The 24,427-nt window shown below is 53.2% G+C and overlaps 2 protein-coding genes across 5 annotated transcripts; both read right to left on the reverse strand.

The window, feature by feature from the left end:
• Nucleotides 1-1,998: 1,998 nt before the first annotated feature.
• PPCDC (phosphopantothenoylcysteine decarboxylase) lies at nt 1,999-18,886 on the reverse strand. 4 transcript variants are annotated; one of them, XM_013194153.3, is made up of 8 exons: nt 18,331-18,827; nt 17,952-18,242; nt 17,275-17,333; nt 16,751-16,917; nt 12,188-12,283; nt 9,639-9,767; nt 7,427-7,595; nt 1,999-3,221 (listed from the first exon to the last, which is right to left on the reverse strand). In XM_013194153.3, the coding sequence occupies exons 4-8, from the start codon at nt 16,901-16,903 to the stop codon at nt 3,136-3,138; spliced, it is 633 nt and encodes a 210-aa protein (XP_013049607.3). In that variant the 5' UTR covers nt 16,904-16,917; nt 17,275-17,333; nt 17,952-18,242; nt 18,331-18,827; the 3' UTR covers nt 1,999-3,135. The 4 variants fall into 4 exon arrangements, with proteins under 4 accessions (XP_013049607.3, XP_013049613.2, XP_066859621.1 ...); XM_013194159.3 differs by lacking the exon at nt 12,188-12,283 and having other exon boundaries at nt 18,331-18,886; XM_067003520.1 differs by lacking the exon at nt 17,275-17,333 and having other exon boundaries at nt 18,001-18,242; nt 18,331-18,860.
• Nucleotides 18,887-19,765: 879 nt separating this feature from the next.
• Nucleotides 19,766-24,361, reverse strand: SCAMP5 (secretory carrier membrane protein 5). Its single transcript, XM_067003518.1, has 7 exons — nt 24,237-24,361; nt 23,621-23,694; nt 23,409-23,537; nt 22,541-22,697; nt 22,197-22,298; nt 21,869-21,986; nt 19,766-21,788 (listed from the first exon to the last, which is right to left on the reverse strand). The coding sequence occupies exons 2-7, from the start codon at nt 23,625-23,627 to the stop codon at nt 21,594-21,596; spliced, it is 708 nt and encodes a 235-aa protein (XP_066859619.1). The 5' UTR covers nt 23,628-23,694; nt 24,237-24,361; the 3' UTR covers nt 19,766-21,593.
• Nucleotides 24,362-24,427: the final 66 nt, after the last annotated feature.

Genomic DNA, 24,427 nt, shown 5'->3' on the forward strand with positions numbered 1-24,427 from the left:
TCCTGCGGCTAGACCTGTAGCAGCAAGGGTAAGCGACTCGAGGCAGAACAAAGCGGTCGCTGTGAGCTACCAGGTGCGCCCGCACACGGCAGGACTCGTGCCCTCCAGTCCCTCTGCACGGGACGGGACCGCGCTGTTCCCATCCACCCGGGTGCACCGACCCGAAGCAAGGCGTGCTCCGAAAGGCAGCCTGTCTGCCGCTCGGGGTCAAACCATCAGCACGGCGGAGACGGGCAGCCCTCGGGGCCTTGGCTCCCCTTCCCCGGGGTGCCGCATCCCTTTCCAGGTCCCAAATCTCCCCCCCTGCCCCGGCCCCGCTGCGGTCGGCGCTGAGCTCCGCCGGAAAGCACAGGGCTTCCTGCCGCCCTGCGCTTTCGAAGACACGAGCTCGCCGCGGCCCCGCTCGCTGCAGGCGGTGTCAAACCCGGAGCGCCGAGGCTGCACGGCGCGGGGACGCGGCGAGGGACTTGAAGCAGAGGGAGCTCAGAGCTGTGAAAGGAACAAAGAAACACGGGGTTTTCAGCTAGATAGCCTTTTAGTCATTATTATTATTATTGGTTTTAAGCAATCTGTCTGATGGCTCACGTTCCTCTGCTCTGCTGAAGGCTCCCAGGACAGAGGTTTGGGCCGCTGCTAACGCACGTCCCAGCCCAAGTGACAGGGGAGGTGCCCGAAGCACCATGCCTGGAGCCAGGCTATCTGGACACAAAGCAGCAGCACTTTGCTCTTTCTGCTGCTTTTGCAGGGAGGAAAAACTCCCAAGCCAGCCTTTTTTGCCCCGAGGCGGCTGGCACATACCTTGCCATGGGTGGGGAAAGCGGCTGAGCCATGGGTGGAAGCGGCATTGCTTCAGCCCTCCGCCTCCAAAGAGGAACTTAACTGTTTCTGATGTTTGCCCCGAAGGAGAGGCGGTTTCGCAGCCTTTATCCCTCCCTGCAATGCTATCACGACCTGCCTCCAACCAGAAGTAACAGCGGTCACAGAGGATCACGCAGTGGTGAAACTACAGCTGTTTCTGCAGCCCAGAGGAGACAGCCTGGGCACGGTGTCTTTCTTTGCACATTTTTCAGGCAGCCGCCCTGAAGCCTTCCGTCATCCCCTCAGGCTCCGCTTAGACACACGTTTCCACTGCTGCTCTACACATTTGCAGGACAAAGAAATAACTCCTTGCATTCAAGGCTCTCCAGTTTCTTTGCAAGCCACAATTTAAGCCTCTCAGTGAGCCCCAGCGGCAACGCTGTCCTTTCATCAGCTTCTTTCTCCCTCTGCAGATCCACAACCTGCAGATCCACAACCGGTGGGTGCCATGATCACAAGCCCTGGATCTGCGCACTACCAGGCGACCCAACACAAACTCTGGGTCTAAAAAGGGCACGTTATGTTATCCCATTTCTGCTGAATTACCGGGGTTCACGCTCCACAGCATATTATTTATACTTTATTACATATTCTTTATACAGGGAGAAGGCAGGCGATGCCTGGAGCAGCTCAAAGCAGCAAAACAGCTCCGTAACAGAAGAGCACTCGTACCAAGGACGCAGTGTTTTGACGCGGTGTGAGGAACACTGGGGGTTGGCTGTGTTGTCAAACCACAGACGAGGAGGGAGGATAAGCAACCCTAACTCTGTGAGACACCCGTGGCAGAGCCAGAGGAGAGCCCGCAGCGTCCAGCGCCAGCTGCAACCACCAGAACACGCTGCTCTGTGAGGAGGAGGAAGAGACCTCATGGAAATCAAGAGGCGTCTCTTCCACCACCTTCAAGAAGCTCAAAGTAAAAACCTGCAATGTGTTGGCGGCTTTCGTCACCCTGATATGAGCAAACTGCCACAGACATCACCCGTGCAGCCTGGCACAACCCCTGGGAGGCAAGAGCTGGGAACTGTGGCACTGCCACGGCCCTTCTCGCGAGCCAGCAGCTCTGCTCACACTGCTCCTTCTGCCTTTATTCCTAGAAGCTCTGACGCCCCTGCTCCTGGTCAGTGGAAGAGACAAAACGGGAAAGTTCAGTGGTTTTTATTTGTGCGGAATAGATAAGGAGCGCAAACAGACCCCGATAACCTCTTCCCTCGTGCGCAGCAGTTTGAAGGTTGCCCCCACAGGCAGGATGCACATTCTGTACCGAAGGCCTTAAATTTGGCTGGGCCTAGTTAAAAATAAACTCTGGCTCAGCAGTACCGAGCTGCGGCGACGTGTGCGCCGGCCCCATTCCCCCCAGGGGCAGGACCACGTTTCCGAGGAAAGGCCGCACTGGGGGAGCCCTGGCTGCTCGGGTCCACAGGGTCACAGGATTTCCCAATTTCTCCACGCCAGCCCGTTAATGTTCAAGCTGGGGAACAGAGGTAAGGCGTGACTCTACTCCCTTGGGAAACACCCCCCCGACTTCCCGCAGGGGCCACTTCCTGCCTGGAGCACCCAGGCGGGCAGGTGCCAGGCTGGCTCACCGCCTGATTTCTGCATCCCGAGCTGGTCAGCAGATACAAAAGGGCAAAGGCTAATTTGACGACTAGATAGCTTCTCTTAATCATTTTTTTTCCATCTCTGATAAAAACAGCACACACAGGCAACCACGTTAGGCACAGACACCCCCAAAGCAGCTACAGGAGGCAATTCCTCAGGGGCAGAGTTAAAAGCTCCCTGTTATTAAGCTCCCGCAGGGGGAATGCTTTTTGGACAGTGACTCCTGCTGGAAAGGTGAAGGCAGCACAGCCACAGACCACGCTCTGGAGAGCGGGCACGTCCCCACACCCAGCTTCCTCCCACCACCAGGACTGCCACTTCGCTCTCCTCATCTCCAGCTGCCCCAGGGGCACCGCTGGACCCGTGACACACGGGCAGCTCCTTCTGAGCCTCCTCAGAAAGGATCACACGCGAAACACGGGGCCGCGGGGCCTGGGGGAACGTTACTCCCTCGCTGCGAGATACCACAGAGTTTTCCCACACTAAAGCAGCGTGGGCTCGGCGTTGGTTTCTGAAAGTCTGCAGCGAGGTACCACATGTCAGTTTGGCACCAGCTGGGAGCCAACTGCTGCACCCCTTCGGTTGGGGAGCCTGCTGTAGGGACGCGCGCCGTCTCGACTGGGTTTCCTGTTCGGTTTATCTTCGAGTCCCCAGGAAGGCAATTCACATGGCAAGCAGTCAGCTCTGCGCCGGCAGGTCCCGCTCTTCAACGATCCTCCGCACGCTCTCCGCGATGGTCCACACCTCTGCCATGGCACCTCGACCTGCAGGGCAGGGCCAAAAGCGCACGGTGAAGCCCACGGAAAGAGCACGAGGACACGCTTCCCCCGCCCCACCTCTGCTCCCCTCCGCACTCGGCAGCCCTGCGGCAACGCAGAGGCAGTGGCAGAGCACTGCGAGGCCGGGGCAAAGCTTGCTAAGTAGCCCCGTGTGTTGCCTCATGACTCACCCCACAGAAAGCAGCTGTGGAGGCCGGAGGATCGGCTCAGGCCTGCAGGCTGGGCAGGGGTTTTGTGGCCCGGTGGAATGCCATCGGGGAGGAGCAGTCAGGCTGACTTCGCCTGGCTCCTCACTCACAAGTCTAAGCAGGAGCACGAGCTCCTCAGACAGTCAATGGAGGGAGGCAGGAAACCTCAAAAGGCAATTCATATGACCTTAATAAGTACCTCATGTTCTGAATCATCTCCAAGGACAACGGCGCCTAACCCTTGCGCAGGGAGCTGGTCTCTCAGTTCACGCTACCCCAGGAATAAGTGTGCAAAAGAGACCAAAAAAAGCACGTGGGTAACAAAACACCCTGCCTCCCCTCCCTCCTCCAGTGCAAATACTGCGTGTGCTCAGTATTGTTTTGAAATGATCTGTGACTATTTAAAAAAAAACACAAAACTTGACTTCATACCATTCCAGTGACTCCACAGTTCGCCCCACATTAGAGAGAGCTGCCCTGGATTTGCACTAGCTTGATTCTTGGGAGTAATTCTTGGAGAAGAGCGAGTGCTGAACAGAACAAAATGTAAAAGCTTTTCCTTTTGGGCTGGTTAGCTGCCAGATGAACATCTAATCTACACTGCGCTGTTGCTTCCTTCTGAAAGACTTTTTTTAAGCTTAGAATGAAAGTTTTAATGCCAGAGATCACTAAATCATCTCGTCCAACCTCACGCACTCGCAGAACTCAGTCCGTTCACTCCTGTCATTTGCTTGAGGCAAACACAGGATACCTCCCCACCAGCATGTGTCTCCATTAGAAGATTCAAAAGATGGGAGTTTCTATTGGTCCTTTGTTCTGCTGGCTAATTGCTCTAATTATTTATAACATGAGCCTTATTTGCCACTAGAAATTAGTTGGGGAGGTTTTGTTTCCCTCTTTTTTTTCTGGTCCGTTTACACAGCTGGGTTAGTGAGTGTGCAGATGAGCAGTGCCCAACAGCAGGCTCCGAAGGACAGTAACAACGTGAGGAAAGATGGAGGGGAAGGAGAGAGGCCGTTCAGAACGGCAGAGAGAAGTGCTCTCTGTGCGCAGATCACAGCCTGAATCTAACTTCACCCTCAGTTTTCCAGTAGGGATGAGCCCCTGGGGCCATGTCTGGGACAGAAGGCATAACCAGATAAAACTGCGAAGACTGGGGATGAAGAGCAATACTTTTGGAACGACAAGAAAACTGAGTTTCCCTAAGAAACACTCACTAAGACCCAATCTCCACTCCACCTTTTCCAGACCTATAAATCCCAGGAGGCTTGAAGCACCCTACGGACAAGATGCAGGCAGATTTGGGTGCTTCAGGCCTCTTAATCTCAAGAGGAGCTGCGTCTGACAAGCCCTGCTAAACAAAAGACATTCCCTGACTGCCGCCTCACGGCTTGGCAGAGCTACGCCCTTCAAGGCCCGCCTTTGTCCTCCCTGACCCACTTCCTCCAGGTCTTTGGCAATTCACAGCTGGATCTTGAGGTTTAGCTGAGAAAAATCTTGCTAAACAGCCTGTCTTACAGCACAGATCATGCCTACAGGTAAAATTCTTCCAGCGTGCCAAGCTCTAGAAACCCGGCCAAGGATGATGAAGATATTAGCAGATTGGAAGTGTTTTGCAACAGTAAATTGCTGCAGGCCCACAGGCTGCAAAGCACTCCTCAAAGTCTCCTTATATTGTGGCACACGGATATCACCACGGCCAACAGCCGGTAGGTTACATTTAGCTATCCAATCAAGGCAGCATTTTAATTGTCGATTTCATTTGTTATTTTAACTCGTTTTTAGCTGGGCCTTACATCCAAAGCCACTCACTCACTGAGAAACATGTATCAGGTAGAGGTTGTCATACAGAAACTTGGTGGCAGCCAGGATCTGGCCCACTTCAGGTGAGACCAGTCACGCGAGTGAGGAAGGCGAACCTTCCACCAGCAAGTTAAACCACAACATCAACAGACAAAACTGGTGCAAACTGAATCTCTTTTCTTCTGCACCAGATGTGAGCTCTGCTGCCTGCTGTTTGGGTGAAAGCTGGGCAAACCCCCTTGTGGATAAAACCCACAAGACAGAAATTAGTTTGGAAGAAGAGGCCGTGGGGTAAAAGGCCTGAAAACAGAGAAGGGGAAGAAAAAACTCAGCGGTGGAGACGACTTTGGGTCTTCAGAGACCTGGAGCGCATTGCTGCTTCGCCATAATTTTCTCACACATTGCCAGGAAAACCCTGGCATGTGCCAACAGGAAAATCTTGTTGCAAATTGACTCACGAGCACGAGCAGAGCAGAGTCAGATGTGGCTACTACTGCCCCAACTGACCTTACCACCCCTCTCCCACAAGCTCCTTCGGGAGTTTGTTCTCACAGCAGCAAGGTTTGCACGGAACATGAAGCAGCTCCCAAACGCCTGCTGGTGTAGTGAGGTAACTCCTGATCAACGCTGCTCTGCTTTGCCACTCTGAGCTACAAACCACAGCAGTTCACGTGCCGCTTCTCATGTGGCTCACACATCCCTGCCGCAGGGGTGGCAGCCCCAGGACAGGAACAGGGCAGAGCAGCAGAAGGTGGAAACCGTGTTTGCCATCCAGCTCTAATCCACGCAAGTCCACTCACACGGCCCTTCTGCATCTCACATCCCCCCTGTGAAAGGGGGACACCTCTTTCTGCTTCAGGTGTGCGGACGCGCACAAAAAGCACACTACCCATTGGGGAGCAAACATCCGAGTGCCACGGGACCAGAGGTCCCACACAAGTACTAACAGAGATGAAGGAAAAGCTCCGAGGGACCAAGAGGCTATGCCAGATGGCCTTTCCACTTCTGCCAAAACGTCTGCGTGGAATGACCTCTTCTGGGCGTTTTCCCCTAACATTCTTACAAGTACGCAAGAAATTTGATGTAATCAGGTCTAAAACCCCAGCGGAAACATAATTGTCCAAGACAGTTTAGCTGATGCCTGAGTTACTTGACTACGCTTACCTAACTGTAAATATTTCTTAGTCTTCAGCTCAAGAAAGCATTCTCTAGAAGCACTGCACCTAACGACTCAGACACTAAGAAAGCCAGCCCTAGAATTTAACCATTAAGAAGATTTTAATATCCTGTCTTCACTACAGACTGCCTTTTGAGGTATCCAGCAGAGTGGTGAGGATCTTGATATCACTGGGGTTGTTAAATGAGAGGATGAGTGCATTATTGCGCAGGCACATTTGCTATTACAGCTGGAATTGGGTGACATTTTACAATTTTTCCAAAAGAAATCCCAATTAAAGAAGAGAATCCATTCATCCAAATTGCTTGTAAAAAAAAGCTTCTCAAAACCTCCCAGAAGTCAGAACATCGTCATTTAAACCAGTTTGTAAAGCAGCGTAAGTGAAGACTCGAAACTGAGTGTGACAACGTTTCCTACCCCCTTCTTTCACTTCACACAAGCCTGATGTCAAAACCCCAAACCAAAACAAGATTGGAAAGCTGATCTAGCTGAAAAGTAACCCAGGCAACAAACAACAACACATGTTAAATGCACGTCCAGCTACACCCTCAGCCACATCTGCAAAGCGCTTATCCTCAGTGCCTGCTCTGAGGGATAAGATATTATCCCCCTGGCAGAGACGAGGAACCGTGGGCTGTTTTCATCATGTCTCAGTCTCAGCAGAGGGCAAGGCTGGGACACCCAAATCCCAGGCTGATAGTGCTCACCACAAAGCCTTCCTTCTGCTTGATCTGCTCTCTCCGCCGAGGATGGGCCTTTCTTTTAAATATCTATCTAACAGCTCGTCTGAAAGCCTGGCTTGGATGGTCTCATGAGACTGCTAAAAGATTAATGAAGAATAATAGGTGCCAGCTAGCACAGGGCAACGTTTCGTCTTGTTCATACAAACCTCGGCAACGAGCACCTGCTCTCTGCAGTCCAACATCTTGCAGGTCACAGGGCGAAAGAACAGGGCACCTCCCTTCAGGATATTAGGGGCACCTGGGCAGCAGAACAGTCAGATGACATGCAACGGGACTGACCTTCGTCTCCACACACGAGTTTCTTCACCACACAGGGGACCTCCGTGTAGCCAAAGCCCTTCAGCTGCTCCACCTGCTGAGCTGTGATGGGATGTTCCCACATGGCTGTGTTCATGGCTGGGCAGAAGAGCAGAGGTTTGCGCAGGTCCCAGGCACGGATGACACAAGTCTGCAAAAGAAGCCAAGAGGTTGGGCTCTGGGATGTGTTTTCTTTCCTCATTCTGTCTCACCTCTTTGCTGCACAGAAGCGCTTTCCCAGCCCGGCTATCATGAGAGGGCCAAAAGCATCCATCTGTCAGCGCAGCTGGACTAACCCGTGAGCAGGTCCACAGGGCTGCTACTAATTTGTGTTACGTTCCAGCAAAGCTCCTCTCTGACAGGCGAGGAGGACGAGGGAGGCTACAAAGAGAAGAGATTCCATCCTACGCCGGATCAAAGCCAAGCAAGACATCCCAGTCGCTGGAGCAAACCACGCTGGAACGCGATGCATGCAGCCAGCCCTTGTGGGAGACCAAGAGAAGCTGAGGGGTGGCCACAGATCGTATCAGCTACAGAGAAATCCCCAGGCAACACTTACAGATAAGCCAGCTGTAGAGCTAAACAGAAAAAGTTGGCAAGTCAATCTTCTCAAACAACGCGCCAACTGGATCCCCAGCAGCTGACAAGGGAAGCGCTGCTGCTTCCAGCATTCACATGGAGGATTACACGAACCTATCTGCGCTGCTGCAGAAGATGCTGGTAGATTACAAACCACCCAGCAGCTCCTGCGTGTTGCAGAGGCTCACATCTGAGGCCGCAATAACATACAGCTTCCAGATAAGCTACTATCATCTCATCTCCTCAGAAAGATAAATGGTGGTTGCTTTTAAACAGCGCAATGCCCTTCAGTTTCCCTAGCCCTGACAGCTCAGGGATGCAGGGGGAGCCTCCCAGGCAGCTCACATGGGTCTCTGGTGCAGGGGCTCTGCGCAGTTCACAGTACCTCGGAGCAGGCTGCCCACCCTTTTTTATGCCCTGTGATCTGAACCCTTCGCGGCACAGGGGAAGTCTGCTAGAATCTGTTCAAACTTGCTAACCAACGCCTCTAGCACTTGCTTTTCTTTACCGGAGCCACCTCTTCCCTCCACAAAACCATCCAGGACCGGCAGGGGTTTGTGAAGCCGTGTCCCTAACACCTTTCCTGAGCTCTTCCTCTGTTGACTACGGTACAAAGGGAACTCAGCAGGACAAGACGTTGCTTGTCCCTCTCTCAGCTCTTTCTGGCTTCCCCAGATCTCCAGAGAGCTGCTCAGACATACGAGGGCTGTAGCTCTGGGTGTACTGTGCTCATTTGTAGGCACTCTTTCTTACCTAGACAGCTAAGCTGGTCGCGCAGGGCTCCCCAGCCAGAGCTGATGCGCTGCCCTCCCTTCCGAAATCTATCCTCCCTACGTTACCGAGGGGTGATGCAGCATTTGCACTTTTGCAGCTTCCTGGCACATCTTCCAGGTGCTTTATACATATGACCTTTCCTGATGATGGCTCAACACAAAGCACTGAAGCTACACAAAAGTTCCTGATCGCTGAACTGAGAAGCACGCTCTTTTAATACAGTTTCTGATCAGTCTTTGAGCCGGAGAACCTTTAGTACCAGAAAAACAAGCCTGAACAAGCAAAAAGAAAAAAAAATACATAGCTGAAACTGGAAGGTAAGTAAGTGTGCACATGTTTGAATTTCTGTGCTATGCAGTTAGGTGAGGGAGGAGGTGAGGTAGCAGGAAGTAAACAGTTTTATCTGATCTCACAGGTGTCTTTCCAGCTTACATCTAAAAAATGCAGAGAGGAACTCAAAAGTCAGAGAGACAGAGAGAGAGAAAAAACACGACAGAGAGAGAGAGAACATGATAGAGAGAGGGTGAAGGTAGAAGGAGAGAAGGGTCATCCACTAGAAAAAGCAGGATAGGCACAAAAGAGGGACTGGGAAATAATGGAAGACACCGAGATAGGCCAGGAATGGAAAGGAATACAGGTCAGGGAAGGAAAGAATTGGTGTTTGAAAGGGATCAGGGGAACCACGCTGGCAGAAGAGACAAGCATATGAACTGGCAGCAGAACATGCAAGTCTTGATGCTGCCGAAGCACAAGAGTTTCCATGAAAGAAAGGTCAGACAGACCAGCGCTGGGAGGGGAGGGAACTGAGGGGCTGCTCTCAGGCAGAGCTGCGGTTACTCACCAGCAGGTTGTCACAGATCCCGGTGGCGAGCTTCGCCAGGGTGTTTGCATCAAGAGGGGCCACCAGCATGAGGTCGGCCCACCGCCTGAGCTCGATGTGCAGGACTGGGTCCGAGCGGCCCTTCCACAGCTGGGGAGGAGACAAGATGCGGGTTACGAAACCCTCGCAGCGAACAGCGGGCACTGCACCGAGCCCAGGGCAGTGACTGCAGCCTCAGCTTCGTTATTCTCACATCCAGCAACATCTGACGGCGTGGGGGGACTGGGGACTGCAGCCACAGCGCTCCCGTTTCTGACTTCCCACCTCCTCCAGCGAAGGCTGCAGGGCAGCAGCGTTTAGGAAGCACAGCTAACGGGTAGTTTCCCCACACAGACAACAATTTATGCATCCAACAACCTGGGCAGCTCCCAGCAAAAACCTTTCTCCAGCCACACCGTCCCTCAGCTTCACAGATGCCCAGCATAAAAGCTCCCTTAACGTGTAGTGCATCTGAGAAGCCCGCTGCATCCTGTCAGCCAACCAAACCCAGACAGGACCCAACCGGGGGAAATCTCTCCTGGGGAGCCCGCGCGATGTAGAAGCCTCACACCTCTTTACCATGTTCTAGGCACTCTGAAGCCGTCCACTGGCTTTTAAAGAGGTTCAGACCCCTAACTGACCCCCTTCTCAGTAAGGAAGCATGCTCAGAGCCAAGTAAAGCCACACAACTGAGCAGGGAGCAGTCCTGTGGGCAGCCCCGTGGAGGGATTAGGTTTGGCCAGCCAGGCACTTCCATCCTCGGGGCTCCAAGCAGGCACTTGTATTCTCGGTAAGGCTCAGGGGGGTCCCTGCTCTGCTTAGGAGCACATGCAACTGGGACAACGTCAAGAGAAGCAGCAAGCAGCACCAGGTGCTTAACCCCAGAGAACACGCAGCCCCACAGCAGCAAGAGGTGTGTCAGGGCCACGAACTATTCCTTCTCTGAGTCACGGGAAACCACAACAAAAAGGCAGCATCCGGAAAGCTGGTGCTCCCTGACACCTTTCCCAGCTCTTCCACTCGCTTTTATTTTTTCTACAAGTGCTGAAGGTTGTAGTTTTATTTTCAGAATAGAACATCTCCCAAACATGCTGAGCAGGCTTATTTGCTACCCTGGTTTCAGCAGGGCACGCTACAAAGGCTCCAGGTCTGCCTTCCAGTGTGCCAGCGGCCCACGGAGCCTGACCTGCACCTCTACGGCCACACAGAGGGTTCCTCCTGAACAGCTCTGCCTGGAGCTGTAGCATCCTGGCCCCCAAGAGACCTCTGCTGATCTTCTAGACCAGCCAGAGAGCTTCCTGGCCATTGCCCCTCTCCACATGAAAGCAATGTTCGCGTGCGAGTGCATTTGCAAGAGAACTGTTAAAGGGGAGATCAGCTCGCGCTCACATCAGTACTGCAAAGCTGAGAGAAAATGTATAGAAAAACAAATGTCGACGTTTATACATCTCTCCATCCCAGAATCTGTCAAAGCACGTCAACAAATCCATATTCAAGAGAAGATAATTCTATGGAGAAAAGCCAAAAAGATGCCACCGGACACTGTTATTAGTGGATCCTGGGGGGCATGCTCATCCGTAACTGGTTTGAGGGGAAAAACTGGTGAAAAAGGTCAAGTTGATAGCACGTTGCTAAAATTCAAAGAACGATGGACTGATCTCTTCCACGTACACACATCAACGTGGGAGCCTTTTGAGCTACACACACCGCTGCCACCAGGAGAACATCTCTTACGGCCAGCCACCCACCACAGGGGCAAGAGCAGGGCACTGCAGCAGGCCCTGCCGGCACGAAACTCCCCAGGAGAGGCGGCCCTGCAGCCGGCTCAGACGTAGCGCACGCCAGCTTTGGTTCTGTCCCGAGGCACGGGCAGGTTTGGAGGACGCAGAGCGAGAAGCTGCAGCACGCAGGCAGAGGAGGCTGAGGTTACCCAGCAGGACACCGAGCTGAGTTCTGAAGCAGCCTGGGTAGCTTTGTGATTGTCAGCGGTGCCGGCAGATTTAGAATAGGCAGCGATAAGGAGAATTAAGCTGTTGCCTTCCTGACAAGCATGAGTCATGGCAAGCAGCTGACACCCTCACCACCACTTTGCAGTGGCTTTCTTGACATTTCCTGATGCTCCTCTCAGCGCTGCAGAGAGCTGCTGAGCCCAGGGTGGTGAGAGACCACTTCTTACCCACAGCGCCTGCTGCAAGCCTACTAGGGCGGTACAAAGGCCTCTGGTACAGCCGGGGCTGCCTCGCCCACCCCTCTGAAAGCCCTGCCCCAGAGCACTCCAACAAAGAGGTGAGCCTCGGCCAAGAATCTAAGGAATGTGGTCTCTGATGAAGAAACGTGGAGGATTTGCTGTTCAGCACTTGAACAACGGAGTGAAACCTCTGCGAGTCCTGCCTTCTGCTGAAGCAGGACCCGTTGGTCACAGCAGGAAGCAAAAGGCCCAAGTGCATGATGAAACGACCTGAATCACAAAACACGGGGCTAGTGGGGACAGGCGGGGAGCCCTTGCCCTCTCCAGAGGTAGAACTACTCACCTGCCATTCGTCTTCATCGCTATAGAGGGGGACAGGAATCTCCTGGGGGCTGTAGAAGTGCTTTGCTCTCTCGGTAGTGACCACCTTCACTTCCAGCTAAGCAAAAAGCAAAAAGACAGACCAACAGTTATGCCCTGAGGCCAATCCTGTACAGCTGGGCAGAGGAGGAGGGCTTGAGCAGCACAGATTTTGAAAGATTTGTGGATCCGCAGAGGTCGTTCCCCTACTGCGTGCACGTGCGCTAACCGCACCTACCCCGAGCTGAAAGGTCAGGCTGCTGGAGGTGCTCACGGGGGCTGAAGACTCATTTCACTGCCACCCAGCAACAGGCAGGTGATTAGTCACTGCCTGCCAAACTCGTTCACATGGCCAGTTCACAGCCGGGATAGCAGCAAGCGCAGAAACGAGAGGCAGCTCCGCGCAGAACTTCAAAGGGACGGTACGGAGCAGCAAAGCGCAGCGCCACGGAAGGTGCCCTTTAATCAGGAAACGCCCGCCGAAGGGAGCAGCAGAGCATCCTGCCTCAGTGGATTCCCTCAGCCACCGCAGAAAGAGGTGGCATGCCCGCACGGCCCTGCAGGATCACTCTTCCCACACTCGGAGCCAAGAGGAAGCACGGTGCCGAGCCGTCACGAGTCCTGCTGGGGGAGAAGCTGGCAGCTGGGACCCGGCACCACCAGGGCAGAGCAAGCCCATCCCTGCCGAACAAGGCTCCACAAGAAGCAGCGCCTCAGAGCTCCTCTTGTTTCCCGGGGCGTTTTTGAAACAGCAGGATGTTGGCTGACCTGTGCCTACCGTGCCTGTTACGAAAGTGATAAAGTCCCGTCTGCCAGGCAGAGCCTTTGCTTTGGAAGAACAAGCATGATTTCTTGGTCTCCGTTATATTTTTCCCTTTAATTCCTCTCTCTGCCTCCATTTCTTTCACCTGTGCCCATCTCTCTTGACAAGGGAGGTACCACCAAAGGTGGGGAGGTAGCTACAGACTACCAGGCGCTATTTTTACAACCACGTTAACCCATCTTGTTCCAGCCAAGGGCAGCAAGCTGGGGCAGTGCCTTCCAGCTGCTGCGCCCATCAAGGAAAGATGCTGGAAACAGTAAAACCTCTGCGCAGGTACGTTCACAGCACAGGGCTCGTGTGGCTCGCGTACGGAAAAGGAGACTGGGTACAGTGCCTGAGGGCTCTCTCCCAACTCTCAGCCAAACCTGCCTGCCTTACGGGAAGCCAGCTGAGCCCTCAGGTATATGGCATGCACTGGGGAAGTCCCAGCATGTCCCTTGGACGTCTGACACACACAGTTAGGAGGTGCCAAGGTGCCCATGACAGGAGATCCTTTTATTTCCTCCTGCAGGAATCTTAGCAGGTGGAAAAAGTGGAATTTGCCCCAGTTTCTGCACGTCCCACGACCAAAGCTGTGCCTCTGACAGGTGCCAAAAGCGGCTGCTGATCACACAGAGGCGTTCTGCACGCACCAGGATCAGCCACGAAGCAGAGCCAGCGTTAGACCTGCTCCACACATGCCTATCACCTGCGTGGCACATGCAGCTCTCCCACCTGCAATTCCTGCAGAGGACGGACCTTAAACCAGCCAACAGACTGCTCAACACGTGAAGGGAGCGCTCCGAAACCACTGCTGACATTCAGGGCGCACCTCACACCACCGATAACCGTAAGGAAATAGTTCTTTTCCTCGTTATCACCCCCTTCTGACCGTGGTCTGCACCCTGAGCCAGCTCACGGCACAAGCCACGCGGTGGTTCTGTTACACCAGCAGCTCCCAGCTCCTGTGAGGTGCCTGCTCCTTTTCAGGCGGCCCAGCTTGGAACCACAGCTGTACTTCTGGTGCTTTCGAGTGTGAAGATCACGTTCACAGCAATCAACCACGTTGCATCTGTATTAGCCTCACCTTGCAGAAAGCTGTTTGGAGCCAAGCAGCGATGCCACCAAAGGTGCTAACGCTGCTTTCTGCCATCCCTTGGCCTTCGAGGAGGTGTTAACCTCGCAGGCTGCAAGATATTATTTATTTGGTGATTTTAAAGAGTTTAAAGGGGTTTGTCTGCTCTCTGAAATGATACCAGTAGGCTGCATCTATGCTAAAAGTTCTCACCAGCAATGTTTGTTAGTGCTATTCTTATTTACAGAGAGCCATAACAATATAAGGATTTTGAGGTGATGCAACTGCATCTACCTCATGACATGTTTTGTACCTTGCTGCTTCAGTTGTGCCAGTATCCAAAATGTTCTAATCTAGACGAGAAACACCTGGTCAAAAGGCTAAGGGACGCAAAAAAAATCCACCTTTTCTTAATTTTTTTTAAAGACAGTTTCATAACCATCTCTGGTCTTAAAAAAAACAACCTACTTCTTCAAAGCTGAAGCCCAGGACCAGGGAATGGCTGGCTATCAAGAACTGCGTCCAACCCACTACAAGGCAGAGCACAGCAGGGGGCTGTTCGAGGACTCTGCCTGGCGGTAACTCCACCACTCCCCCAGGAAAGCTGCTCCAGCAGTTTAATTATCCTCTCTGATTGAGGTTTTCTGCTGGGGTGGGCTCCTGGATCCCTTGTTCTCTGCAAGTGTTTCAAGTCCCTCCAGCTATGTTGGAAAGAGATCAGTGCTCTCAAGATCGTTTTAGCCTACATAGTTTCTCCTTCTATTTACCTGGCACACCCTCTGTTTGACTGTGGATATCCCTCTGCTTAAGCTCTAAATCTCTCTGGCCCCACTCACAAGCTCCACAGCGCAGTGAAATTGCACAACGTGCTTCAAACCTCCAAGGCCGGATGACATCCAGAAGCTTCAGTAACAATAGCTGTCACCCAGAAAGAAGTTTGCTTTTTCCTTTCTTATTAACTAACTGATAGCCCATCGATGTGATTTTTTGGCGTTGTTTTCCACCCAAATTACTAGGGATCAGGCTGAGACAATGCGTGTGAGTCTAGCACAGCCATGAGTTCCCCAGGCGTCCTGACAACACGCTACGTGCTGTCTCCTCACAAAAAATAAAAATAAAAAAAAGAGGCAAGGGTAAAAAGCTGCAAAGCGTAAGCTGATGCCCTATAGATTTCCTAGATCTTCAGAGAGCTTAAAAGACAGTAACATGTAGCCGTGTCAATTACCACCCTCAAGGACACGTTAAAGTTTAATGGGTGCAAAGTGGTGCCGCCAAGTTGTTGGCTCAGAATCATTTTAGCAGAAACGTCAATTTTAAACTACTCCCGTTTCAAACTTCTGGCTGCATCCCTTCTGGTATCAAAGCCTTCCTCTGCCTCTGCCCTACTCCCACCGACGGCTTCTCCAGGTTCTGTTCTGTCAGTTAATGCAGCAGGCCTTAAACTTGATGGAGACATTACGCTGACTTCACCCACCAGGCTATAGATCAGGCAGCAAAATCACATCAGAAATGAGTGAACAAATAAATTTAGCTAACAAATCTGATATGAGAAGCTCCTGGACAGGCTGGACACTCATCTTTTATTTTTTGTGCAGCACAGCCTAAAACTAGCGGCCACAATGCCTGCAACAGATGTCACAGAGCGCGGAATTTAGGACTGGCCATCTGCAGCTGTTAATTACGCATCCAAAGCTCACAGAGAAGGAACGCACTTGATCTCGATTCCTATAGCAGACCATTTGCATTCTTCCCACCACCTGCAAAGGGTGTCCCAAGCACCAGGAGCAAGGGAAAAGAGACCACAGCAAAGTGGATCCAAGGCAAGAGGAACAGAGGATGCGTGCCCTGCATCCCGTGCTAAGAAGAGAACAACGGCTGGAGCTGGCTCTGGGCTGGTCCCCCCCTTCCTCGGCACCCTTTGGCTTCACCCTCCTACTCCAAGCTAGGACCTTTGGCCTTGGTAATTTTTTCAGGTCAAAATCATTTCAGAAGGACTTTCAGCAGGTTCTCTAACCAAGAGATGTGGATATTTAAGTGCACGCTCTTGCTCCTGCTCCTCTTTCATTTCGCTGCTCCAAAACAGACACCTCGCTTCTTAAAAGCTCAAGGCTTCTACAGTTTCCTCTAACTTCACTCTGAAGCAAAAGTTACCACGCTTCCTTCCCTGACTCTAGTCACTAGTGGCCTCTGCTGGACACCTTTGTTACTCCTGACAACAAACTCGAGTTAAAAAATAAATAAAAATGCACAGACACATACTGGCTTGTATCTTCTGTTCTTACAAGATCTAGTCGCCCTTTGCTGGTCAGACGGCAGTGTCCGTCTTTGTAAAGCCCACATCTCAGCTACCGAAAATTGCAGGGTCCTAATTAAAAATGTTAACTTCCAAAAAGCATCCACCTGTGTCTGCAGCCAGGTCTGCCTGGGGAAGCATCCAGGAACAGTCACTGCCCTTTAAACCTAATTTCAAGCTAAAGCTTAAGTGTAGAGAAGTAAGAAACGATAGGAAGAGAAATATTGATTTTTAAAAGCAGGAAGAACTTGTCCCAAGTTATAATCTAAAGGGCTCAATGCCAGAAGGAACTCTTCACTTCAGCAGAAGCCATCCAGTCTCTCCTGGAAACCAAAACAACAGGGTAACACCAGCTTTACTGGTAAGATTTACTCACCCCAGGGATTTTTAGCAATTCAGAGATGAGGAGAGGCAGCTTCAGGGCAGCCACACTTCCAGTCACACCCACCAGGACACGGAATTTTTTCTCTGGCACAGACGAACTCGTTTCTGCAGTTGCCTTTGGTTCTAGATGTGAGAAGGGCTCCATGGTCCTGTCAAACTCTAGGAGCACAGAAAAATAAAGGAATTTTAGCACTGAGACAAGCGCAGCAGGGTTCTAACAACAACGTACTCCCAAAGACACGGGTCTAAGCGTGGACTATGCAAGACCCCAAGCAACTCGGTCTGATGCTGAACATTCAGACCCTGATCCACAAAGCTTTTAAGTACTGGCACACCTTTAAGCACAGGAGTAGCCGGACTCCTCCCATTTTCCTTACGTACAGGTTCTCTGGGATAACAGTAAACAAAATGCTACAAACTACACAGGACCGATCGTTGTTGGTAAAGCCAACAGCCCCCAGAACAGAAATATGCCCTTGCGTGGTGGACACGGTACAGAATTTAGGATAACTATACCTTTCGCACTGACTACAGGCAAGACATGCAGCCCAGCTGAGTCGTGCTCCCTTCACGCTCTGTGGAGAAGAATAAACGCAGTGCGACATTTTAGTAAGTAAAAATTCTGGGGGGCCTCAGGAAAGCATTAGCACTGTACTGCCCATCGCATTAATACATATTTACAGTAGCACTAGGAATTACTCTTTGTAGATGGGGCAAAAAAAGACCCAAACTGAATAAAATGTAAACCAAACCAGCCACCGTGTGCAAATACCGCAGGAATGTGAAAGCCAGAACCGCTCACTCATCCACTGCTGCCAGCCAAGGCTACCGACAGGCCTAGAGGTTGTTTTTGAAGGCATGTGTGGCAAGCAGAGATGATTCAGGATGGTCTTCTGCCATCTCTGAGCCACTGCCACGCTGATAAATCACTAATAATAAATCACTCACAAGTATTCTGTCAAAGAAAAGCATTCCTCTACAGAATCCACGTGAACATCTCTATTTAATAAGTCTTGAAACTAACAAAGAGCAAACTCTCTTATTTAAAAGATCTGAAAACTGTACTTTAGTGAAGGCATCACACTGGGATTCAGCCAAACTAACCTCCTCATTATTCAGAGGAAGTTACTTGGAAGCATTTTGGGTAAAAGGGAAGAAGGAAAAAATCTTAACACCAGCTTTATTTTACGCACCAGCTTGGACGTTGGAGTGAGACAGCTGGGTTCCCTGGAGAGAATTTACCTCTTGGTCATCCCCAGAGCTCACTCAGATCCAAGTTTAATTTAGGATCCTTCACGGGGCGATTCAGATCACGCTCGTGTGACAGCTACGCATGAGCCTGAGCCACCGAGACGCACAAGCCCAAAGATCCTCGCTAATTGCCTCAGCCCCTCAGCTGAGGCACACAGGGAGCTGCACATCCTTTTTCCACGCTCCACTGGGAATTCATACGTTGTGCTTGGGCCCCTGGGGTTTCTGTGTGGCTGGGAAAAAAAAAAAAAAAAGGCAAATAAACAATAAACAGCTAGGACAGGAGCACTATTTCAGCTTGAGCTTCCAGGCAGTGCTTACCACAAGAAATTACAGAAAAGGATGCTCAGCGTACGTAGTGGCTAGGGTGGTCTGATACCACAGCAACACTTCACGTGCTTACCTAATGAAAATTAAAGCTATCACAAACTACACAGAGATGAAAACATTTACTAAGTAACAATTAATTCACCGAAGCACCCCCAAGCTGAACTCTAGGAAGTAAGACGTGAGGGCTGTTGGCGTCAGGGGACCGCTCCCTCCTCTCACCGATCACGGCCCTGGGCAGGGAGTTAAGCGAGAAGGGCGCAGAAAGCAGGCGGCCCGTTAGCGACGTTACCGGCTCCTTAGCTCTGAGAACCGCTTCTAAAGGCTGCCGAGGCCGAAAACGGCCGGGAGGAAGCCGGCGGCCTGCGGGACACAGACGGGGGGCCCGAGGCTGAGGGCGGCGGGGCCCCGCGGCCTGGCTGCGGCCTACCTGCGGCCCGGCCCCGCTCACCGCCCGGGCCCAGCGCCTAGCAACGGCGGCAGAACGCGGAGGCGCGGGGCACGCTGGGAAATGTAGTCCCGCGGCGCCGCCATGAGGCCCAGGCCGGCCCTCAGGGCCTAGGCGGCGCTCAGCGGGCTCCCAGAAATACAAATTTACTCCAGTAAAGCCTCAGGGCCCCGTAGGTCAACACCGCACCCCCCTCTGGTGACCCGCACCCCGCACACCCCGCTTTCTCCCAGTCCCAAAGCCCCCTGTTTTGGTGCCCAGCCCTGGGCGTTACAAAGCGTGGGTTATTATCCGGTGGCAGCGCAGAGCCTGGCTCCTTTGGCCAGAAGCAGCCCCTCAGGGTTGTTGTCGTGTCCCTGCCCAGCTGCAGCTCCAGGCTGGCCAGCTGCATTTCCCCACCCCAAAGCCCCGAGCCACGGGGCAAGCATCACCCCATCAGCCCCAGCACAAGCACGGGCTCGTGGTGACATTTGCTGTATTTCCAAGGCAGAGAATTCAGTGCTAGCGGTTAAAAATTCACTGCTAGGGGTTAAAATGAAAAGCACACAGGGAGAAAGTGAAAGCAAGGGGACAGGGACAGAGCCCTGGGGTACAGGGTTACTCCTGGCACCCCAAAGGGGGAGCAGAGCTGGGTTAGTGCGTGGCCTCCCAACATTTCCCTGATACAACTGAAAAGGGACATCTTGTGGGCATCCCTCCCATTATCAGATAATCAGTGGGGAAGGAGAGACAGGGACGAGCTCAGCCACAGCTCACAACCAAGGCTGTCCCCCCATTAACACAGCTGCTAATTAAAGATAACCACTGTGGAAGCCGGTATGATGCCATGCCCAGCTGCCACCAGAGCAGGCATGCATGTCGCCAGCGAGGGGTCACGCTTGCACAGACGAGACACACTGGAGAGGAGGGTTAGGTGCTGAAGCAATGTCTGTTAGTTACAGCTCGGTACAGGTATCATTTATGCGGCTTAATATAAACGCAAAAGGTGAAATCATTATTTTGCAGACATGGATGACAGAGCACGTGATTTGGCATAGTAAGTTTTAGGCTAGCTAGAAATGAATTGCACAATATTTAAACCTGATTAGGTACATAATAGGCTCAGCAACGGATTACTTTTCTCCTTACAGTTTATACATATATATACACACATACACAGACAGGCATTTTATCATTAGCTGCATTTTAGTCTTGTCAAGAGACAACTACCTACTGCCAAATGACTGAAGTGATACTCTTAGAAAGGAAACTATTCTTGGTGTGCTTTGCTGGGAAAAAAAAAAAAAAAAAATAAAAGATAAATTCCAGTTTGGTGCCATCCCCGTGGGCAGATCTCACATCCTGGCACTGCTGAACTGCTGGGGGGGCAGGCAGGAGCACAGCACCAGCAGTGCCAGCATCTTTACGGCATCTGTGGGGCAGGAGGTGTTGGAGCCGAAGGGCTGCATTCCCTTTTGGGCTGCTTTTCTAGGACTTGGAGGAAAAAAAACGGTTGTTTAAAGTGCATTTAGAGTCTGAAAAGCATCTCTGAGAAGGAGCTTTCCCTCCTCCTGCCCCACAATGTCCATTTGCTCCCATTTACAAACCAGCCCTGAGCCCTGCTGCCTCCCTGCAAGCCCCTCACTGGAAGCCCGACCTCCCCAAACTGGGCAGGATTCGGGGGCTGGTGGACCAGGAGGACTCATTCTTGCAAAGGATCCTAATAGAGCCAGACAGCCAAGTTTCACTGCGCTTTTTAGGAGTGCAAGCAAGGAGGAGTCACTCCCACCAGCCCAGAGCTTCCCTAAAGAGCTGTGAGCCAACAGGAAGAAATACTGGCCTCATTATTTACACCATTGGCGGGGCTGGTTGGATGTGGGGTGGCAAGATTGCACCAAAAATAGGTCCCACGAGAGACACTCTGCCAGTTCTTGCCAGTTTTAGTTTTGAAACAGAAGCCTATAGAAAACAGGTCCAGGCTACAGGACCAGGCTGGTCTCACCCCCCAGAGAAAACCTGTCCTCATTCCCCAACACGCACGCACCCATGCACACAGCGGCTCTCATCTGCAGCCACGCAAAAACAATACTGCTCTTCCACAGCAAAATGTAAACTACACATTTACAACACCACGCACTGAGAGAAGGTGGAGATCCTGAGCCAGGGATTGGATTAGGAATCTCTTGGCTTCCAGCACGTCAACAGCAGGATTGAAGGGTTCTCTCTCTCTCCTGTTTTAAAAATCAGCTAAAACAGCCTTTTTTTTTTTTTTAATGGCTAAATCAGCCACCTGCTAGTTAAAAAGCAGAAGAAAAGAATTCCCAGGATTGCTTGCCCTTGCTGAGACACTGGCAAATGGCTGGATACTACCAAGTGAAAGAAAACTCACATGTCAGAAACCTGTAGTTCAGCTCTTATTTAGGGGGGAGATGGGTGCTGGTCACTATTTTGTAATCCTTCCCTTTTGGGGGGACTTTTGGCTGATGTAGTTCTAACACACACCTATCACCACAGTAATTAAAAAATCACCACCGTGCACTACTTCACAGGGAAAAGAAGACACAGGAATGTACACGTACTATCACGCACAGCAAGAGTCCTGCAGGTCAGCTCACAGCCTCTTCAGAATGAGAAATATAAGAGAAAGAGAACTAAGAGAAAGAGCTCGAGGTGATGATGGGGAAAGGGGGAAAAAAAAAGTAGATTCTGTTACAAAGAATGGGGAAAGATTATGGTTCGCTCTGGCTTTCTGAAACAGCTGCAGGAACTCGACTCAGCCTTCCTTCTCCTTCCCCCCAGTGCTTTCCTCCCGAGGACGGAGCCCCGCGGCTCACATCTCGTTGGAGTAGGTGTAGTTGGGGGTGGCCGAGTACTGCGTCTCGTGCTGCATCATGGCCCCCTGCGCCGCCCCCATCGCCGCGCTCTGCGCTGCCTGCTGCACGTGCGGGTTCTTCCAGGCGCCCGTGGTCCACTCCTCCTGCGCTTTGCTGAAGCTCCCGCCGCTCCCCCGGTAAAACTTGTGCACCTGGAGCCGAGAGGAGGTTGGAAAGGGGAAAAAACAAACCACACACCCAGTGCCCCACCACCACCGCCCCGCCGTCGTACCATAGTGAGGGCGATGAAGGAGAAGACTGCCATCCCCGTGAACAGGATGGTGGGGATCAGCATCACCACGGCCGACCCCACGTTGGTCCCGAAGAAGGAAATTGCCGCAATCCAGCCGCTGCAAGGAGATGGAAGCCACCACGCTCAGCACCCCTCCCAGCTCCTGCCGCCAGCTTCCCCAAGGGGAGAAGCTGCCCGGGATGTTAAGACCCCGAGAGGCAGCTTCCCCTTTTTTCTCCACCCCACCACACACAAACACCTCCCCTGGGTGCCCAAGCACCCGTGGAAGTTGCCTGCAGGCCCATGGTGGGAGAAGCACGGCCCTTACCAGACACCCCAGCCAGGGATCCCCACGGCCTGGATGATGCTGATCACCAGCTGGGCCATGAAGGTGAAGAAGAAGGCCATGAAGCTGAAGGAGCTGTCTGTCCTGCAAGAGAGGGCTCCGTCAGCTCCTGCGCCTCCGGCCCCGCCGCTCTGCCCACACAGGGCTCCCCCACCGAGCCCCAAACAGCCTCACGGTCAAGGTTAGGAAGTACAGCTAAAAGGCTGAGCAGGAAGAGCAGAAATTCCCCAAATATTCAGGCAGTGCCTCAAGCTAAGCACCACGTAGGAGTTTCCAAAAAAAAAAACAAAAACCTTGAGAAGCCAGGCTCAGGAGTGACCACTTACTTGAAAGCTTTGTAAATAGGTCTAAACCAGCAGACATAGGAGCAGGGCGTAAAGAGAATGAGCCAGAGAATTGCCAGTCCCAAATTAACAGCTCCGCCGCCTCCAATCAGCCATGCGAGGCAGCCAACGAGATTCACCGCCAAGGTGATGCTGTTCACTGCAAACACACACACGCAGAGGGAGCAGAGTAGCGTGCACGAGGAGGGCGGCGTGATCCCGAAACCCTGCGGCAGTTCCGACCCCCCAGAGCCCCCCAAGGGGACTCATCCTGCCCGCGTTTATGGGCGAGATGGGGGAAAGTGCTCTGGAGACAGAGCTGGCTGGACACACAGCTCCAAAAACCAGCAGGCGTGAGCTGGGGGGGATTTAACACCCCAAAACAGCTACCCCAGGGAAGCACAACTATTCCCCCCCCCCCCCTTTTTGTGGAAAGGTTACAAGAGCCCTCCTGGCGTGCAGGGGGATGTTAGAGAGACCGGGGCGAGCTGAAGGGGTTAGAGAAGAGCAGTGGCTCTCAGCACTGAGCACGGCACACGCATGCAGAGAGAAAGAGGCAAGGCTCTCAGAGGAATCCAGCCCACGCATCTGGCTTCACGCTGGATGTGGGCACGGGGGTCAGGGCTTTTGGGAGCCCACAAAGGGGTTGCCAGGAGCTTGGGGCCGTGGAGAAAACCCCTCGCTGCAAAGGAAACCCAAAGAGGCTTCGCTGGCAGCAAATCTTCCACCACGATGGTGGGAAATCCAGGGGATGCTGCACCCCTACCCCATCCCTAAAGGGTTTAGGCACATGGAGGGGCAGAAGGGGGAACGATGTCCTTGTTTCGGGGCTGGGGACCCGCAGCCCGTGCAGAGGACAGCCCACACTCACACATCCAGAGGTAGTAGAGCCGCTTGGCCATGGTGCGGTGCTGTGGCGGGATCTCCGCGTCGAAGTCCTGGTAGAAACATGGCTTCAGGGGGATGAACCTGGGCAGCGGGGGGAAGTTGTTGGCTTTCTCTGAAAAGAAAAAATCCCAAAAAAAGAGTTAAGAAGGGGTGAGGAGCGGGAATTACCCCAAGTCCCTGCGGAAACCCCCATACCTGCCATGCTGGCACGCTCTCAGCTGAGAGAACTCCACAGGGAAGCTGGAGAAGAGCCGGGAGCTGCGCGAAAGCTGGAGGGAAGAGAGAAAACAGGAACAAAAAGCGGGATGTGGAGAAAGGCAGAGGAGGACAGGGCCCTGCCCGTGGTGGAGGCTGGAACCCGAGGGTCCCCGTGCTCCCTGCCCACCCCGCGGCCTCTTCTCCGGGATAAACCCGGCTCCCGCCACCCACGCCGACACCCTAATTAACCCCTCATTAATCCTAATTAACCCCTCATTAATGAGGATTTCGCCACGGGGGGGGGGGAGCCCACGGGAGGGGGCACTCGGGCGGGGGGGGGGACACCCACGGGGGAGGGGTGAGGACACCCACGCGTGTCCCCGTGGCGGGCTGGGGTGGGCTCAGCACCCCCAGCACCCCCCTCAGCCCCCTCCCAACCCCCCCTCATGTCGCGACAGTCGCGAGCGGGCTCCCCACGCGTGTCACGGGCGGGCTCCCCACGCGTGTCGCGACCCCGCGGACTCCCCCCGGGCCCGCTGGCCGGGTCTGCGTGGTAAAAGCCCCGAGGTCCCGGCCGGGCCCCCCCGTGCCCGTGCCCCCCCCCCCCCCTCACCGTCCCCACGGGCCCGTCGCGGGTGGCGGCGGCCGCCCGGCGCCGCTCCTGCCGCAGCGGCCGCGCTCTCGCGAGATTTCGCCGCCCCACGCACGGCGCCTCCCGCAGGTCTCGCGAGAGCTCGGGAGCTGTCCAGGGTCCCGGTGCCGCCCGGCGGGCCCTGAGGGGAGGGGGAGCGGGGGGGGGGCTGT

This window comes from Anser cygnoides, chromosome 11, assembly GCF_040182565.1.
Source record: "Anser cygnoides isolate HZ-2024a breed goose chromosome 11, Taihu_goose_T2T_genome, whole genome shotgun sequence".
NCBI classification, from domain to species: domain Eukaryota; kingdom Metazoa; phylum Chordata; class Aves; order Anseriformes; family Anatidae; genus Anser; species Anser cygnoides.